The following is a 20,274-nucleotide window of genomic DNA, read 5'->3' as shown; positions in this document are numbered from 1 at the left end:
ACAGCAGCCCAGCTCCAGGTTGAGCTGTTGTTCAGCATCTTAGCTGTGGAGGGCAGTGTCACTGGCCCTCATATGTGGGATCCGAACGGGGGCCCTCTGGCATCCCAAGCCAGTTCTTAACCATGGCGCCACTCAGCTGGCCCTCTCCATTTTATTCTTGAGCAAACAAAAGTGGGATTTGAAAAATGAGTCTTTGTGTTTCCCAAGCTGACAGCTGCTCCTTGACATCCATCCCCACCCCACCCATCTCCTCCTTTCATTTGTGCACTCAGAGAAGTACTTGGTTAGGATGCTGTGCTATGGAGGCCAGGATGTCCTCAGCCATTTCTTAGATGAGTTCCTTCCATCCCCTTCCCTCCCCTACTCTAGAGCATGGACTGTCTTGGGGGCAGAGACCTGGAATCATCTAAGCCCTTCATCACATGCTGAGGAAACTGAGGCTCCCAGAGGGAAAGTGGCATTTCTAAGCCAGTATACTAATGAGGGACAGGACTCATGATGACTCTCAGCCCAGGGTTGCAGTCGGCCAGGCCTTGAGGGGGGCCTCTTTCTTTTCCAGTGTCATCCCCAGCCCAGCTTCTGTTTTTCTCTTCCAAGAAGACCCTCCTCCACAGTTAAAGGCCTGTGAGATGAATACTACCCAGACATTGCCTAGAATGCGGGGTTTTATAGGCATTCTTGGCTGACCCAGTACCAACAGAACTCCCAAGGGCTCGAGGACCCCAGACCAAGAAACTCCCAAGCTAGGACTGCATGTTTGGTTCCCAAACTCAGGGAACCCCCCAGTACATTTAATCATTCTATCAGGCATTCATGAATTCCTGCAAGATTTCCTGACTGCCTAGTGTGTACCAGGTATGGTACTACTGGGCACTGCAGAGCTCTAGATGAGAAGAACCAGCTCCTGGGCCCAGGGCTTAGTCTGGTAGGGGAGACAGCTCTGAGGAAGAGCAATGACACAGCAGCCGGGATCTGATCCAGGCAGGGGAGCCAATAGGAGGAAGCAGGTCTGTCCTGTTTAGAATGCTTACCTGACTCCTTGTCACTCAAACCTTGGCTCTAATGTCAATAAATGGAGAGGCCTTCTGAGCACAGGCCCCCTACTCCCCAACTCTAAAGTAGTTCCCTTCCCCCAGACACTTTCCAGCTCATGCCTCTGCTTTATTTTCCCTGATAACATGTATCACCATCTGAAATTAACTTCTTCTTTTTTTTTTTTTTTATTGTTAAAACAGGCTATGTAATTGGGGGGGGGGTCTTCCGGTATAAACCGGAAGACCTGCTAGACAAATTCAAAAAGAGCTGTAAGCACTTGAAATTAACTTCTTGATTCATTGCCTGTCTCTCCTCACTCCCCATCATAATGTACATTTCATGAGGGCCTTAGCCGTCTCACTCAGGACTATATGCTTAGAACATAGAGTGGTGTCTCACACCTAGCAGGCACTCCATATATGATTGTTTAATGTATGAATGTTTGAATGTTCTATGCAGCGAATCCCCCACAGCCCCTAGGTCCTAGGTCGTGATCTTGTGAAGAGAAAGGGCTGCAGAGGTGAGGATGCCAGGAAAGAAAAGGGTCATTAAATGGAGGAAAGCTTCCTGGGGCTGAGGCCTGGGCTGAGGGTGGGAATTGGAATTCCCATTTAAAGGTGACACTATTGGGGGAGGTCCACAACCTGATTCTACCCTGACAAACGGGGCCCCTTCCTTTACCCCTCCCCTGTTCCACCTCCTCCTTCCCATTTGTTCATCAACACCTTCCCTGGCAAACAGGAAAGATGAAGGGTAGGGTAGGATTGCCAGTTTTATATCTTTTATCAGATAATCAAATGGCAATTTCCTTCTTGGGTGTGAGGCCCAGGAGATATAGGAGAAATGTTAAAGAAGTTTCAAAGATTGTTGAAGAAACACAAGACAATCTGTATGTTTTCAATTCTGTTTCTGTGTGTTTCGGTTTCATAGCCATTGTAACATTTGTTCAAAGCCAAGTTTGGCCAATTTCTAGCTGGGCGACCTTGGGTAAATTACCTAACCTTTCTGTGCTTTAATTTCTTTCTTTTAGAATAACCATACTTACTTCTTGGGTTGAGTTGTCTATTAAAAAAAGAAAAGCGTGCAAAGTTCCTAGACCAGAGCCTGGCATGCAATGACCACTCAATAGGGTAGTTGTTCCCCACCTCTTGGCTTGCTCTGTCTTCCCTTCTCCTAACTGACCATGTCCAGCTCCACCTCTGTGCCTTAGCTCCTGCTGCAATCTGCCACACACACACTTCTAACCTGGGAGTGTAACAATCTAATTTCCTAAGTTCTTGATCTCTCCAGGGGTTCAAGAAGGCTTCCAGCATCTTAGAAAAAACCAGGTAGCTGGCTTTGTAGCAGGGAGGGGAAGGAGGTGGCAAGGCAGGCTGGTGGTAAACAGATGGGAAGCTAGTGGTCAGGAAGGGTTAGGCCCTCCTGTCTGGCAATGACTGCCTCTCTCCTTTTTCCAACCCCCCTACCCCGCCTCAAATATAGCCTTTAAAAGGTTAATATTGGATATTGGGCCGGCCGAGTGACTCAGTTGGTTAAGAGCTCGCTCAAGAGTGTGAGCTCTGAGCAACAGTAGGTGGATTCCTGGCCCGAGCTGAGTTGCTGCTGAGCTGCCAACAGGTGGCAGGATGGCTCAGCTAAAAATAATAATAATAATAAATAAAAATAAAAGGTTAATATTGAAGTATGTAATAAATGTAAGAATCCAGCCTCCTTATAAAAAGGGAAATATTAGAGCTACAATTTCAGTCTCCTTGGTCCTCCTAACCTCCTTTAATTTTACCTTGTTACCCTTGTTATCCTTTTGGTCATGCTGCTCCTTTGTGACATCTCTTCAGGGATGCCTAGATTGTATCAGGTTGCAATGGATGGGGAGATGCCACCCAGTCCTGTCCCCCTCCTAACCAATCCTACACAGAACTAATTAGCTTCTAGAAGCCTTTCCAGAAGCTTCCATTTGAATTTCCCTCCTCAGAAGTCCTACAAGTGCTTATCTCACAATTTATAATACAAAGGCCCAATACATGTGCTGTCCTGTACTGTCACTGTTCCCTGTGTTGATGAAAGAAATACCCAAATGTGTAGGCAACTTTTATAAGAATTTAATTGAGCCAAAACTGATGACAATTGCTGGGCAGCAAGATCTCAAATGCTCTGGAGAAGGGCAATTTCTTAGTTTCTTTTTATACATTTGAAATTAAGGAGGGACCATAAGAAAGAGTACATGAGGGTGAGAGAAAGCAAGGTGGGGATTGGATTATATGGTAGTTAACAAGATCATGTGCTTTCTTGGGGGTGATTAAGATGATTTCAAAGGTGTGTTAACCTAGATGCACAAAAACATTGGACAGGGTTTACTTAAGGAAAAGATAAACCTTTCACTAAAAATTCATATGCCTGGGGTGTGACTACTCACCACTACCTGCTCAGTTAGGAATTTATGATCAGATCACCCTGTGAGGTTACTTTTCATAGAACCCCTTTTCATCCACACCTGTCAGTGGCCAGTCTTGTTTCTCTCAACTAGAGTATAAGCCCTCTGAGGCCAGGCTCTGTGGTCTGCACATTCTCTATAACCCCATAGTCTCTCTGGCTCATACAGAGTGCACAGTGTGAATGGGATCAATAAATACCTGCTCTGTGAAATGAAGAACTCTGCCTTTATCTATTTGAACAGGGAGGTCTTTAAAGGGCCTGCTGCTGACCAGCACTCTCACTAGTGCTGGGGATGTCTAGCCCTATAGCCTCCCTGATGAAAGAAGATGGTCAGGAACCCAGACACTGGATTTAGACAGATCCTTGCTCAGCCTCTTACTAGCTATGTGTGACCTTGGACAAGTAATTGAACCCCTCTGAGCTTTCTTCACCAATAAAATGCAGGCAACACCAGCCTCCTACTTCTCGGACTGTTGTGAAAATCACTAGAGGTAATGGGTTTAGGCTGTTTTATAGGGTTCTAGGTTCACACAGGTTTGAATATTGAATTAGGAAAGATAAAGGAGGGAGACTTATCAGTACCTCCCCAGGAGACCCTCGTGGAAGGATTTTACACGTGGGTGGAAAACTCTGCCTGGGGGAGGGGGATGCGGTGGCATTGAGTATTAAGCTCTTCTCCAGAGTTAAAGGTTGCCACACGTGTGTTCCTTTTGCCCCACCCACCTCCCACTCCTGATTAGTCCCGAGTTGAATACCAAATATTACAATATGGTAGAAAAGATCAATTAAAACGGTCACGTACTGAGCAGACACAGATCACCGTGAGGCGGTGGCTGCGGCCCGCGTATCTCCACGCCCCCGCCCCGTCGCAGCGGGGCCGCTGATTGGCTTGCACATAGTGACGTTACTTGTGGGTTTTAAGGCTGAGTCCGTCCGCTGCTCTGCAGTGGCGGCGCGCTGGAGGCTGGCGTAAGAAGCTCGCGTGGCACATCAGGCGGCTGGCGCCGAGGGGCTCCGAGAGAGCGCGGCTGAGGTAAAGGGGCTGTTCAGGCCGTACTGAGGCGGCCTCCGTCCGGGGCCTGGGGAGCTGGAGAGGGCAATCAGAGGAAGGCGGATAGAGGTGTGTCGCGGGGTTGTGGGGAAGGGGTCGCGGTGTAAGGAGGAGCGTGCCAACCGCCTGGGGATGAGGAGGGTGGGTGGGAGCGGGCCTCAATCTTCGGTCCCAGCTCCCGCACCTTAACTCTTAATTTGGGGGCACTGCCCGACCTGCCTCTTCCCTCGAGGATTCTCGCCCGGGGAACGAGGTCGCGGCTTCTGCTATCGCACCACAAGCTCTGAGAAGAGGCGCTGGAAGCCGACAGTCCGCCAGATCCACGCCTTATCCCCCACCAATGTCCCAGTACCTGGGGGTTTCTTTAGGTCTCATTGCCCTTGTTAGGGCCCCAGGAAGAGGAGAGCACCTTTGTTAAAACTGCAGCTGCTTTAAAAAAAGGGGAGGGGGGGGGCGGTATTTAAACAAGGAAGCATGGGCGGCTGATGTAGGAAAAGATAAAAAAGTTGCGCATTTCATGTTTATTAAACGTCTGATTTTTTCTCTGACCATTCTCTGTGTAGATAACCTAGCTGTGGTCCCCAGATCCTGCAATTTCACGGCCTCCTCCGTGCCTCTACTGTGAACCCCAAGACCCACACTTTAGCTCACCATGGGGAACCACTTGACAGAGATGGCGCCCACCGCCCCCTTCTTGCCCCACTTTCAGGCCCTGCACGTCGTGGTCATCGGGCTGGACTCAGCTGGAAAGACCTCCCTCCTTTACCGTCTCAAGTTCAAGGAGTTTGTCCAGAGCGTTCCCACCAAAGGCTTCAACACAGAGAAGATTCGGGTGCCCCTGGGGGGGTCCCGTGCCATCACCTTCCAAGTGTGGGATGTCGGTGGGCAGGAGAAGCTGCGACCGTTGTGGCGCTCCTACACACGGCGGACAGACGGGCTGGTGTTTGTGGTGGATGCTGCGGAGGCCGAGCGGCTGGAGGAGGCCAAAGTGGAGCTACACCGAATCAGCCGGGCCTCGGACAACCAGGGTGTGCCTGTGTTGGTGCTGGCCAACAAGCAGGATCAGCCTGGGGCACTGAGTGCTGCCGAGGTGGAGAAGAGGCTGGCAGTCCGAGAGCTGGCTGCTGCCACGCTTACCCACGTGCAGGGCTGCAGCGCGGTGGATGGGGTGGGTCTGCAGCCAGGCCTTGAGCGCCTTTATGAAATGATCCTCAAGAGGAAGAAGGTGGCCCGGGCAAGCAAGAAGAGACGGTGACCGGAGGCTTCCCCTGCCTCACCAGCAGAGGTCTGACTGCACACTTGGACCGCCAGGCAGAGCCTGTGGCGCCTCACTCAGGACCTGTCCACCTCAGTGAAGGACCCAGGAGCGCACCTGGGGTCCTGTTTTGGGGAGGGGAATGAGAGATGGACGGTCTACTCCCATTTCTCCCTCATCCTCCCCTCTGGAGACATGGGGGCTGCAGGACTGAGAAGGTTTTAGTGTAAAATGTGACTCTACCTCGACCTTGTTTCTTGTTTTTCTTCGGCTTTTTGATAGATGTTTTTTGGGGCAAAGGAAAGTTGCTTGGAGAATGCATTTGGGATGAATGAGAACTCTCTGCCCTGTGCCCATCCCACAACTGGGGAGTCCCCCCAGGCTGCTTTTCTAGGGATGCCGATCACAATAGTCTTTATTTTTGTGTTTGTGCGAGAGTGCCGAGAACCTCTTAACCACATTTGTAGATCACAGCCGTTTTATAAGCCATGTATGTCCTCTGTATTAAATATTTTTTAGCATTTGTCTATAAGTTATTAAAGACTGATGATACAGTAGCTCTATCCATGGTCTGGCATTTTCACCTCTCCTTACCTAGAGCTAGTAGCCCCAGGAACAGTCTTAACATTTCTATATGGGCAGGGGTGGGATCTGGGGGTGAGTGCTGAGAACAACTATCTTGAGGCTGAATTTGCAAAGCAAGCAAGCACTCTTTTAAAAATTAAAGTTAAACCCCTCCCCCAAGCTATTGCCTGATCTCTGCAATATTTTTTTTTGCAGGGTGGGGGAGGTGAGGTGGGGAGGGGGAGTGGGCATCCCTTCTCCTTTCTCCTACTTTTCTCCCACTTTTCTTCCTTTCCCTCATCCTCTGGCTCTTACTTGCCCCTGATACCAGCTGGTCCTTGCAGATTTAACTTTAAGTTTTGCTGTTCTAAGCTGCTCCTAGGTTCTTGCCCTTGGGAACATGTTCAAGGTCTATATAAATAAGTCTTCAAAGAGCCATTCTGTCATTCTCCCCCTCTTCCTAGCAGTCAGATTGGTCTGATTTTCTTTTCTTTTCTTTTTTTTTTTTTTTCACCTTGCGGGGATTCCCCTGAGGATGAAAAGTAATTCCATCCTGGCCAAAAGCCACCTGGGTGTGCTCAACCTGCTGACTGTACTTACTGGCAGCAACGGCAGTGGCAGGTGCCGGGGAAGCCTGGGCTGGATTGAGGCAGCCTGGCCCAGTGACTAAGCCATGAGTCGCCCAGCTCTGGAAATGGTAGCTGTTCCCACGAGAGGGGCAGTAGTAGCTTACGCCTGGTGGGAGTGAGGACTGCTGGGCATCCACCCCCAACCCTCTGGGAAAGGAGGGGAAGGTGTAGGCCACCAATGTTAGGTGTGATGGTAAAATGCTAATGTGAGGGCCAGAATGCCCCCGCCCAAACTTGCAGAGCAGCCCCCTCCTCACCAGCATCAGGGCCAGCTGGGTCTGACATAACAGAATAATCAGATCCTCCTAATTGCTAGGAGTAGTGAGTAAAGACCCAGCACAATTCTCTCCAGCCCTTAGCCCCCCCCCCCCCCCCCCCCCCAGCCTTTGTGCAAACATGGGATTGCAGAGCAGGTTTGGAGTCCCTGCTCCAGAATCAGATAAAGACCTTAAAAACCCTGCCCTAGGGGAGCCTTCCTCAGGAACTTGCTTCTTCCTAGCTGGGCTGGCAGAAGCCCAAGTTTTGCTGCTGAGTGTGGGCCAGTTCAGATTTGCCCCCTCCCCACCCTGTGACTGGCAGGACAGGGGTGAGTGTGCGTTGATCCGGAAGGGTGCCTAGTGTGCGTCAGTGCTGGGGCCTACTCAACAGAGCTGCTGGGCTCGTTCTGCTGGGGACACTTACCTGGCCCCCCTCTACACAATCCTGTGACTCATGGCTCTTAGTCCTCCAACTTAGTCCTCTTCTGCTGCAGCAACAGGCTGGGAAAGGACCTGGTTAGGAGGACCTGTCCTGCTGGGAGATCTTTCCAGCCTGACCCACTCCACCCCAATTCTGTTCTTTTGTCTCAAAATCTCCAAGGACATGTTTTTTCCATTTCTGGTCACCTGGGGGACTGAGGTCTCTGGATTTGGGAGAAGGGTGTATACAGAGATGCTCTCCCCTCCCTAGCAAAGGGGCCTCCAAAGTGCCAGCTCTTGGTTCTGCCAACCACCCTCCCTCCCCATCTGGTTAGGATATCTTCTGCTCCCCCAGGCTCCAGCCCTGGGGGCCATGGTCCACAGGAGACCAGCTTTTTTCCACATCCCTCTGGCCTGACCAGCTGGTGGGGATGGAAGCCTGGGGAGGGGGGGATGGGGATGGGGATGGTGGCACAAGTGAAAGTGAGATAGAGAAGCCAGTTGCTTTGAAGGGTTTGCAGGTAGGGGGAACACTGGAGAAATCTTATTAGAAAACTACATTCTGGCTGAGTGGGGCTGGGAAGCTTTGGAATAATCCTCCTGTCTTGGCCATTCCACCTAGGCATTCTGCATGTTGAGCTTCTGGGCCAACTGTTTGGAATGGGGGTGGGATCAGGGTTGGGGTGGGTTGTAGTTCCCTTGTCCCAGCTTTTTTTTTTTTTTTTTTTAGCTGAGCTATCCTGCCACCTGTTAGCAGCTCAGCTTGGGCTGGGAATCGAACCGGCAATCCTGTTTCTCAGAGCTTGCACTCTTGAGCAAGCTCTTAACCAACTGAGCCACTTGGCCGGCCTGTCCCAGCTTCTTTAAGTAGACTTTCTTTGAGATCCTGAGATGGATGCTGAGAGAGAGGCTCCCTGAGGGCAGAGGGTCTCTGGGGACCAAGAGTGGTGGACAAGGGCTGGATGCCTGTGAGATGAAGCTGAAGGAAACCAATGGGCCCAGAGTTGGGTCCCCATTCTGAGCGTCCCTCCCCTCTACCTCCTCTCCTCACACAGGTTGGATTGTAAAATCCAGATGGAGGACACTTTCCCTGGCAGTCCTGCCCTTCCCCAAGCCCCTCCTCATGAGGACAAAGGTGGCAGTGGTACCTTACCTTCCAGTGCCCTCCCCAGTCCTCCTATGCTGCACTTGCTCAAGGAAGAGAAAAAACAAAGAGAAAGGAAAGCAGTCCCTAAGGCCCAGAGGGGGCAGTGACTTGCCCAAGGACACACAGCTACTTGATGGTACATACATACATTCTTCCTCTCAGGCCAGCTGTTTGTACTCACAGCGTAGGTAACAGGAGATAGGAGCCAGGTGGCAAGTCCAGCATCCCCAGTTCTGACCTCCCATTCCCTTCCTCCCTCCCAGCCTGATTAGACTAAGAGCCAGCTTTCCGCTCCCCAAGTCCCCTTCCTGAGGAGTGGGAGCTTTATCTCCAAAGCCCAGCACAACACTGGCCTCAAATCTGGCCAGAAGTCCCCACCCTCCTTTCACACTGACCATGTGTCAGATTCCAAGTCTTTCTTGAGATGGATGCCTCTACCGGGGCCTGGAAAGACCTGAATTCCACTGAAGCACTGGCAGTGCACAGGACAGCCTGTTCTCCAACACAGGCCAGTTTGGAGGGAGGCCAGTGGGAGGGAGAGAGGCAATGAAGGCAGTAAGGGAGGCCCAGGCCAGCACTGGGCTATAAGGGGTGGGCAGTCTGTAGCCACACATCATTTCCAAGGTCATCCTCATACTGCGGCTGGGGAGTTTGTGGGTGGGTGTCATGGGACATCCTCTGCAGCTAAGCCAGAGGAGGGTGTTTTCCTTCCTTCCTTTTTAAAAACTTTTTTTTTTTTTTTACCATTCTCCCCTCGCCCCCTTGTTACAAAAGTAATAGATTTTTGTTGTGAAAGAAACTTAGAAAATGGAGAACCCTATAATCTAAACTTCAGAGCTAGCTGAACATTTGAACAGGTTTTATACATAGTCTTCCAGATGTTTTTTCTGCATATACAAAAAAGGTATGTATATATAACACACATGGGACTATATAAGACATTGTCATATAGTTTTGCTTTTCTCATTTATATCTTGGGCATTATTCAATGTCAGGACATATGGATTTTTCTCATTCTTTCTGATGACTATGTGAGATTCCATTGTATGAATGCACCATCATTTGTTAATTAAATCCACAGAATGTCCACAGCAATGAACTTCCTTGCGCATATTTCTTTGTACATTTGGGGGGAGATTTCCTGTAAGATAAATTCTTAGACATGTAATTGTTGTCAAAGGGTGTATGTATTTCAAGTTTTCATAGATAATGTCAAAGTGTAGAGAGGGTTTGGGTGGGGAAGGAAATTTGATCCAGCATCCTCCATCCCCAGAGTTCAAGGCCTCTTCAAACTAAGGGTGTGTGTGTTGGGTAGACATTATAGTGCTCCTGCTTTTTGGGAAGTAAGAAATAGACCTGTTTCTGTAAACTTGAACAAATCATTGAATTTCATCATGCCCTATGTTCTCATCTATAAAACAGAAAAGGTCTGAGTATAATGATCAAATAAAATACTGTAATTGTATAATGTCATTGTAAATACTAAAGTGTATACACATGTAAGTAATAGTTACACCATCAATAAAGCTAAGAAAAAAAGTGGGCCAGGTAGAAAAAAAGGAAGAGAGAAATGAAATCACTAGCAACTTGGCAGAGGATTTGCAGGCATGGGGAGTGAGTTTAGGCTGACTTTCAGGGGACTGAGCCCTAGGGGGGCTGCCTGACTGATGGCGGACGTGGACAGATGGTGAGGACTCCCTAAGCATGTCGGGCAGAGTGGGCGAAACAACTCCTAAAATAAACCCCCAGGACTTGGCTCAGGGAGAGTCGGGCTGAGACTAGGAGTGCGTGCTGTGAAGGGAACATGGAGAACAAACCTGGAGGCTGAAGGAGGGCAGCTGAGGCCCTGGACCTTCCCCAGGGTGACCCCTGACTCCTCTAGTGGGGACCCCCCAACAACTGCTATAGCTCATGGATTCCTGGAACGGGAAGCAGAAGCCAGTGTCAAATACCTTGACCTTGATCTGGGCTATTTGGGGCTCCACCTCTCTGTTTAGTTCATTTAGGCCCCTTCTGAATGAAGTGGGGCGGCAGGGATGGGGGGTAGGAGGCAGGAGGGTTTATCTCTTTAGCACCCCCCACCCCCTTCTATTAGATCTGGTGAAAAGACTGGTGGAGGAGTAGAGATGATAGCTGGGTTTTAAAGATTGCTGAAAGTGAGGTTTTGTGCTTTTGATTGTGTTTGTTTTTACAAGATTATCCATTGCTTTCCACTCCAAATGCTGACTCTTATCCTTAGGGAGAGGGAAGGCAGAACTGCTTACTCACTCTCTGGAACTCTTCCAGTCTGATGGGGGAGAAACAGAAGAACCACCAGTTTGACCAGGCAGCACCTCAGTAAGTAACCTGCAAAGCAAGACTTGGCTCTGCCACCAACTTCTATGACCTTGACCAAGCCATCCCCAGTCTTCTTGGCCTCAGTTTATCCTTCTGTAAAGTGAGGGGTTGAGTAACCAATATCAGATCTTTTCAGGTTCACTTTCTAAAGTGGGCCTCGGGAACTCTTTAATAATCTTTCTCCTTTCATCTTATCCCTGTCTGAAATTACCTTGTTTGTTTTGATTTTGAGTTTGTTTGCTGTCTGCCTTCACATCTAGGCTATGCTTTCTAGGAGGACAGCCCTTATCCATTTTGCTCACCATTGTATCCCCAGAATAGTGGTGGGCACACAGTAGGTGCTCATTTCATATCTGTGGAATGTGAGGTATCCACTCAGGGGTTGGAGGGTAGGAGGGTCACCTCGGTGAAGAGGTGGTTTTAGTCTATAAAAGGACTCAGGAAAGAAGCTATCAGGTAAGGTTGGAGAGTTTATCTCAGAAGCCTTCCTGGAGGAGGTGAGGAAAAGAAGCAGATTTGGAATGCTGGTTAAGTATTCTGATTAACAAGGGACTTGAAGGACCATGGGCTTGGAAGTACTGTTTTGGCCCTCCCAACTGCTCAGGAGGAAAGGCCTGAGTGTGAGGTTTAATAGACATAGTTTCGTTCCTCCCTTCCCAGTAATTAATTACCTGACCTGGGACACTCTGCTCCCTAGAATCTGTTTACCACCCCTCTCCCCCAGCTCCTCCCAAGGTCACCCTAGGATAGTCAAGTTGTATGGAGATACCCATTCTCTGCCTTCCACCCCAGAGGAGCCAAGTGTGGGGCAGGTGTTGGGGCAGCACAAGATTTAGATCTGTACTGGCCGTATGGCAGCTACCAGCCACATGTGGCAACTAAGCAAGGGAAATGTGGCTGAACTGGACTGAGACATTCATAAGTGTGAAATACACAACAGATTTTTTGAAGACTTAGTATGTATAGACATGTTGAAATGAAAAAATTTAGATATATTAGTTAAGTAAAATAAATTACAATTAATTTCACCTGGTAAGAAACTTTTTACCTTTAAAAAAATATGGCTACCAGAAATTCTAAAATGATGCGTGGTTCAAATTCTATTTTTATTGACAGTACAGGCCCAGGTATTTGGAATAAGGAACATTATGAACAAAAGAATGGGACGGCCATTGTTCTTCTCTTCTGAAATCAGAAGAGAAATGGATCAAACTGCAGCAGTCTGGAAGGAGTGTAGGTGACAGGAAGTACTGAAAAACCTGACCAACCCGTGTACTTTCTTTCCTGAAAAGCTTTCTGAATAGGTAAAGATTTTGCGTATCTTGAATTGTCTTAAAACATCTTATCAAGCTATGCTTCTCAGTGATCCAAATTTGAGTATTTAGCAGGTGATTTTCCTAACTTCATTCAGGGTGTTTTCACTCTGTAAACAATTTAGCTATCTACGTATTTGATAATGAGCCCAGATACCTGGAATCCACAGAAAATTCCTAACATGATTTTACCTAATAGTTTCTGATCTTTCATCAGACTGCTGTGATAGTAGCAACAGTGTTGATAGACTGAGATTTCATCATCTTACCCTCCCTGCTGCCTTCCTCTGCCCAACCCACCCCTCACCCCACCCAAAGGTGCTGGAGCAGAGAGAGGGCTGAGGCAGGCTATACTGAGGGGGAAGATGCCAGCTGGGGGTCTGGATAAGGCACAAATTGTGTTACCTGTCCCTGAGTTTGCACCTACACAAGCAGGTGGCCTATATGCAGACAGGATGTACTGGGGTGAACCATAGGGATCAGGTTAACACGGGGTGAGTGTGTGTGTGTGTGTGTGTGTGTGTGTGTGTGTGTGTGTGTGTGTGTGTGGCAGTCCTGCAGTAACCCCCTCCCCCCACCACTTATTTATCTCTCATCCAGAGCATTCATCCAATCAGTCTCTCATTCTTTCAGTCAACCACATTCAATATCATACTATTTAGCATTACCATGCACTGACACACTGTCCTAGGCACCGGAGTTCAGGTGCAATCTACACAAAGGCCACCTAGATCAGGTTTCCCGAGACAGATTCAGGGGGCACATGGTTTATTGAGGGCAAAGTCTCAGGAGAAGGGGAAGGGAAGCAGGTAGAGCAGGGGAGGGGTTAAGCAAGGCAAGGGTGCTCTCACAGCTGAAGTCTAATTTTGGTGTGATCCTGTGGGGCAGCTCCCCGGATGGAGAATGGAAGCCAGAAAGGATCCCCGCTGAGGCAGGGAGGCTGGTCTTTTCCATCCACTGCAGTCAGCTAGTTGGCTGCTGCTTGCTGGAGTCTCCAGAGAAGGGGCATCTGGGAGCCCTTGGAGCCAACACTCACAGGCAGTCTAGGGTATCTGGGTGGAGCACGAGGGTATCCTCGCAGGGTGTGGCCCGAGAAGAGAAGAGCTAGCTGACCTGGGCAAGCCAGAGTCCTAATTGCTATCTTCATTTGGCAATCCTGTCATTCTCACTCTCGGCCTCCTCGGCCTCAGCCCTTATCTGCCCTCGTGTAATCTCGCCTTGTTTCTCTCACCATCTGTCTCTTTGTCTTTGGTTCCTGCCTCTGAACCTGGCTTCTCTCTTCTGGAGGGTTATCTGAAACTCAGGATGAAAGCTGCATTCCTTCAAGAGCCTCCAGGAAGCTGGGGCTACTGAGTCATCCCTGTTGACCTCTTCTTCCCTTGCCAATGGGGCAGCAGAGCCCCATTGCTCCCCAGGCAGAAAGCTTTGGTTTCCCAGGGGATATTTGATCCAAACCCTTCCCTGTGTTCTCCCTTTACTGGGTGTATCCATCTCCACTTCTTCTCATGGAGAAAGGACAGTGTAGGAGAAATTCATTCTCAAGGCTTGACTTAAACATCACAGGATACTTCTCTGGAAGGGAAGGGAGGGATCTGGGCTGGCTTCCTTAGAAACTTCAGCATAGAAAAGACACCTCCTTTCCTTGCTCCCTCCCAAATTCAAACAGGGACTGGAAGAGAGGAAGAGGTGACTGTTTCTGCCCAAAGGCAGGGGGGTGGATGGACTGACCTCTGAACCTTCCTTTTCTCTGGTACAGCCCTGTTTGTAGAGGTGCCAGAATTCTAAGGCAGAAAGCAAGAGAGAGAAAGAGCATTCTCTGAGGGCCTTTGACGGCTCTTTTATACCTCAAACCACACAGAGGGCCCAGTGTCATGCCTTTTACTTCTCCTTGTCCTTCACATGTGGATTTCCCGTGGTATGTCTCTCTCTCTCTCTCTCTCTCTCTCTCTCTCTCTCTCTCTCTCTCTCTCATTGTTGAAACCAGAGCTGTTGGCTCCAGGGAGGGGAGTGAGGAAGCAGCTGTGGACAGGTGTGGGTGGCCACATACCTACATACCTTTCCTTCTNCTCTCTCTCTCCCCTTCAAATTGTTGAAACCAGAGCTGTTGGCTCCAGGGAGGGGAGTGAGGAAGCAGCTGTGGACAGGTGTGGGTGGCCACATACCTACATACCTTTCCTTCTGGGAGGTGACACTTCCACTACACCTCCACAGGTTTCATCTGAACCTCACCCTAACCTTGGCCGCATGTTGTTAGGGTGGGCAGGAGGAGTTGAGCTGGCCCACTGCCAACAAGGAAAACATTCTTAACAGGCCCTTGAACTGTCAGCAAATCAATTTTCTGAAGGACCAAATCTGGGGCAAATTCACCTTAGAGAACAGCAACAGGAATTGGGTCTAGATTGCTGGCTGAACTTCAGTCATGGTTGACAAAAGCACCTTGGAGAAGTTTGAGGAGCACCCATCCTCCCTGATGTATTATTGGCTGAAGGCAGGGTGTAGGGCCAGGGTAAAGTTTGGGGTCTGGACCAGGGAAAGTGACTCGGGAGGCCCAAAGCATTTGACATCTCTGAATCAGAGGAAGGAACTGCCTGACTGGACGTGTCACCCCCATTAGGCTGGGGCTGGGGCTTAATTGCTGTAATTTGTTGATGAATGCAATTTGCAGCTGGCTTCTCTCCCTGTGACAGAATTCAATTAGAGCTGCCAGAAGGATCTGGAGGGGGTGGGGGAGCTGAGATGTTCCCAGCTGCTTCGCCTGGTCCCCTTTCCGCTCTCTGCCCCACCCCGAAAAAGAGGGTTTTTTTTTAGGTTAATTAATTGTCCCCCCCTTTCTGTAAACATACCCCCAGAGATATAGTTCCAGAACAAGTGGTACTGGAGTGGAGAGGGAGAAAGGTATAAAATGAAGGATGCCTTCCTGCAGGCTGGCCTGGAATGCTATAAGATTTTAAAACTCAACCATGTTTAATTTAGTTTAGTATTTTCTCATTTATTTTAGAGCTTCTAGAAGTCCTATAGGAAGGAAGACTTTTGAGCTAAACTACTTATTTCTACCTTAAAGTCCCTTCTCCATCTCATCAAAGGAAAAAAACACGAGGCAGAATAATGGAAAGGAGAGAGAGAAATCAGTTTTTTATAGATGTATACTAATTTTAATTTCAAAAGATTGTAAGGACACTAGAGATCTTTAAGTCCAATGGCTTTCAAACTCTTTTTTAAAAAGCCATGCAATGTTTCTTCAAACAAAATCTACCATAGAAGCTCAATGTATAAAACAAGTCATGACTGATCCAGTTAAAGTGGAAATGGGGGCTCTGATTCCTCTGGACTATCCTCCCCTACTCCTGCCTCAGTGGCCTCCCTGTGATTTCTGCAAGGTTCAGTTAGGGTGACCAACTCACCCTGATTTGTCTGGTTTTAGCATTGCAACTCCTGAATCCCAAGAAATTCGCAGAACACTGGGCAACCTGGGACAGTTGGTTGCCCTACACTCAATGGAGCATAGAAATGCACTGACACAACCCCTTTGACCTATTGATGAAGATACTGAGACCATGAGAGGTGACATGGTTTGAAGTCCCATAGTCAGATTCCCCATGTCCAGGAGTAGCCTGTCATTGGGAGCTAAATCCTGCCACTCTGCCCTGTATCTCTGTGAGAGGTCAACAGTTTACCTCCAAATCTCTTTCTTGCTTTAAGTACCCTTCTTTGGAAGACTTCCCTGATTCCCCTAGAAAGAGTTATGTCCTATCTCCCAATTCTTCTTTTAGAGTACTTATAAGGTAGAGTCTTTTTATTTGTTTTTTTAATCGTGGGTCTTTCTTCTTATGTGGACTGGAAGATTCTTGGCCCCATGTCTCTTATTTACACACCCCTCAGCACCTAGTGTAGTGTCTGGCATAGGAGCAGGAATCCAAAATATATTTTTAGATAGGTATATGGATGGTGGATGGGTAGACAGATGGATGGATTTGATGGATGGATGGGTCAATTGGAAGATGGATAGATGGAATGGATGGGTGGATAGAACTATGGATGGATAGAAGGCTGAGTGCCGTGTTGAAGCCTTTGGATGGAACACCTGGGCAGTTTATAGGCAAGTTCCTCTTGTATCAATTCCCCCTAATATGGTCATTTTGTTTGAATTTGATTTTTGAAATATCTAACATACCTATAGTTAGAGGCAAGGACCAAAGCAGCTTTCCAATCCAATTAGAAGTCATTTAAATTGATCATTTTTGGATTATTTGTGGCACTGCTTTCCTCTATGCAAAGTTATGGTTTAACTACACAAATACAATATTTGATGAAAATACCTCAAATAGGCAGCTGATGGCAGTGACGAATACTGTCTGAAAATAAAACAGTTTAAAAATATCAGACAAGGGAGAGTGTAGGAGGCAAGCAGAGAGCGTGAGCAGTTGGAAAGTATATCAGGACTCGAGGACTGGAAAGGTTGGAATCCTGATAGGAGGAATGTGAGGTGTACCATTAGCAGAACTTCCCAATTATCGGGATCAAGAGACAATAGGATAGGGATGACCAGTTAGCTCAGTTGATTAGGGCAGTGTGCTGATAACACCAAGGTTCCCGGTTTGATCCCTGCATGGGCCACTGTGAGCTGTGCCCTCCCTAAAAGAGTCAACAATGCCATTGTAGCATGAAAGCGATGTGTAACCAATGACCATGGCTGTTCCCTAATAAAATAAAAAAGAGACAATAGGATAGAAGGTTTTGAAAGAAAGTGGGGAACAGTGTTGATCATGTTTGGGAGGAAAACATTACACTAAATGATTATTCATGATTCTTTTCTTACCTACTATTCATTCAATTACAATTTACTGAGAGTCCATTATGACCCACGTGTCAAGACAAGCACTTTCACTTACATTGTCTCAACCCATCAGGCCTGGGGGCGGGAAGAGGCATGGACACACTCTCAGTGCGCACATTCTTCTTAGGCGATCACATCCACACCCATGGTTTTAACCACAGCAGCTAAGCTGACTCCCAAGTGTTTGTCTCCAGTCCAGACCTCTTCTTGAGTTCCACACCTTACCTCCACCCCACTGCTGGATGTCTCCCCCAGGATGTCTACAGGTGCCTTAAACTCAGGAGACCCCACATTGAGCTCATTTGTTTCCTGTCTATACTTTCTCTACTGCCTGGATTCCCCATCTCTGTTCATGGCACCTGACCCACTCAACACCCAACTCAGAACCTGGGCTCCATCCTCTTCTCCCTCCCATACTCCCCATCTCCTATGCTGGTCACCATGTCCGATCATTCTACTCCTTAAATACCTCACAGATCTGTGTCTCCCTCTTCCTCCCCATGGGAACCGCCCTAAGTTCAGGTCTGCACCATTTGTCCCCAGCCTCCTCAGGTGTCTACTTTCCCATCTTGCATCCTGGGAATCTATTCCCACATGGTTGCCAGACTCATTTTTCCACAATACAAATCTGATCAGTTGCCTCATCCCTTTAAAGCCTTTCGACAAAAGCCCAAATGTCTTTGAAATAGCATTCAAACGCCTTAGCATCTGCAACAAAAGTTTTCATAGTCTGGCATTCTTCTTCACCCCTCACTTGGCGGCACCAAATTGCGACCCTTGCTGGCCATGCTCTCTCTCTGTCAGGCCCCTGCCTTCGCACAGGCTATTCCTGCTGCCTCAGAATGCCTCTCCTCCCATTTTCACTGATCTAATTCCTCCGTGTTCTTCACAACTCAGCATTTTGGGTGTCACCTCCAACAGGCAGACTCCCTGACTACCCCTTCGCTCCTGAGTCTGGGTGAGGTGCCTCTCCTCTGATTTTTACATCAGTGCCCAGTGCTTGTCTCTTCCTTACCTCTGATTGCACTGTGGTACAGTTGTCTGTTAACTTGTCTGTTCCTCCCACTCCAATGTGAGATTTCCCAGGACAGGTATGCTGTCTTTCACACCTGCATTCCTTGTGCTGAGTGTGTTGTGTGGCATGTAGTGTGCCCAGTAAATGTTTGTTGAATGAATGAATGACCTCCTGTAGTACACTATATGGGCTTTTGATCTCATCCTCCCTCTTGAGGAGGTCAATTCAGTTCAGCTTAAGATAGGACTCAGGATGTACCGTAGAAATCAGTACATTTTTCTCTCTCCCCCTCCCCTGTCTCTTTCAGATTTTGCTGGCAGCCACGCTCTTGGCACAGACACAGGCAGCTCAGCCTGCAGAACGTCAGCTGGTAGTGAAAAGCCCTTCCCTTCCTCCCTGGCTCTGTCTTCGCTCAGCACAAATTGTTTTTCCTTTTTGGGTGTTCAGAGCTCCGATACCAGAGGGCTGGGTGGGAGGGTGGCAGCACTGGGCTGTCTGCAGGGAGGCGGAAAAGGGAGGTGCGGGAGAACCAAGACGTGGATGGAAGCATTGCTATGTAGGCCCTTTTGAGGGAAAAAGAAAATTTAGCTCTTTGGGGCTGCCTGGGGTGGAGCAGCTAGGATGCACTTGTCCCCTTTTGCTCTCTGGGAGCTGAGATTGCCCTGTTACTATTTAGCCTCCTAAATATTGGTAGGCTTTCTAAGGGGGAGGAGAGAGAGACAGAGAGAGAGAAGTATGAATTTTCAGAATTGGCCCTGTATATTCCCTTGCTACCAGACCATTGGGCAGAATCTTGGGGGTCAGGCTACTATTGTTTTTTTGTTTTGGAGAACACAGGAAAAGAGAATCTGTCACATACCTTTTTCATTCATTCATTCATTCATTCATTCATTCATTCATTCATTCATTTGTGATGCCAGATGCTGGGGTGCAGAGATGAATAAGGCTTAGCACTCTTGGAGCTCACTGAGGCGGGATGACGCCTGTCAGTATATAGATATGTTACGACACCAGCAACCCGGTATGGTCTGGGATAGGCTTGGAGGGCAGGTCACTCAGTCCATGGGAAGGCATCAGCTAAGAAGGTGACACTGGCCCTCCAGGACAGATTTCTGCACAGTCTGGTTCTCACAACTGTTTTCAACTTTAACTCCTCAGAGAGGACTCTTTTTGGCTCTTCATGAGGAAAGTAGCAGCATATATGGTAGGAAGAGTACTGAATTTGGAGAAGAGCACATGGTTTTAAACTCTGGCTCACCAACTCCATTGATTCATTCATTTTCATTCATTTAGTGAATGCCCCTGGATCAGATGTGAGACCTTGAGAAATTGACATTACTTCTCTGAGTTCAGTTTTCTCGTTTATATAATTGGGATACTGGTGACACCCACCTCATCATTCTTTCCATAGAATTACATGAACTGATGTATGTGGCAATGCTTTGTAAATTGCAAAGTACTTTGCAAATGTGATGTTATTTATTCTTCCACTTATGCACTCATTCAGTCAGCCAGTAACTATTGAGTGCCCTTTTCTAAGGCCTGACAAGCCCCTCTTCAGGCAGGAGTCTGCTTTGTGCATGTGGGTGTGTATGTCTGTGTGTGTGAGTGACTGTAGCACCTTCATCGAGCAGCAACCATCTGCTCTGTCTGAGGGGAAGTCCTAGCTTCCCCAGTCCCCAGCCCTTGCCTCCAGTTGCAGGTGGGCAGGGACACGCTATCCCTGCTCCCGTCTCTCCTTCAGCTGATGATTGCTGGTGCACGGAGGAGGCTGAAGGAGGCTGGAGGAGGCTGGAGGAGGCCAGCCCTGTGCATGACTCACCAGCCTTAGTCACGCTGCCACGAGGACTTCTCTTCCTAGAGCCAAAATATAGACCCCAAATAAAAACATGGCTGAGGAGCAAGGTAGTGCTCCAGGCTGTGTCTCTATGGGGCATCTGGGCCACCAGGAAGGGAGCTGAATTCATTATTTTGCACTTCCCCC

General features: G+C 48.4%; 1 protein-coding gene across 1 annotated transcript; it reads left to right on the top strand.

Annotated features, from left to right (window-relative positions):
* Nucleotides 1–4,397: 4,397 nt before the first annotated feature.
* ARL4D (ARF like GTPase 4D) lies at nucleotides 4,398–6,337 on the top strand. Its single transcript, XM_019665560.1, has 2 exons — nucleotides 4,398–4,501; nucleotides 5,083–6,337. The coding sequence occupies exon 2, from the start codon at nucleotides 5,172–5,174 to the stop codon at nucleotides 5,772–5,774; it is 603 nt and encodes a 200-aa protein (XP_019521105.1). The 5' UTR covers nucleotides 4,398–4,501; nucleotides 5,083–5,171; the 3' UTR covers nucleotides 5,775–6,337.
* The last annotated feature ends 13,937 nt before the right edge of the window (nucleotides 6,338–20,274 follow it).

The sequence above is a fragment of the Hipposideros armiger genome, unplaced genomic scaffold (genome assembly GCF_001890085.2).
Source record: "Hipposideros armiger isolate ML-2016 unplaced genomic scaffold, ASM189008v1 scaffold_447, whole genome shotgun sequence".
Taxonomy (NCBI): Eukaryota; Metazoa; Chordata; class Mammalia; order Chiroptera; family Hipposideridae; genus Hipposideros; species Hipposideros armiger.
The sequence above is the reverse complement of the archived record's forward strand: the minus strand, read 5'-3'. Positions and strand labels throughout refer to the sequence as shown.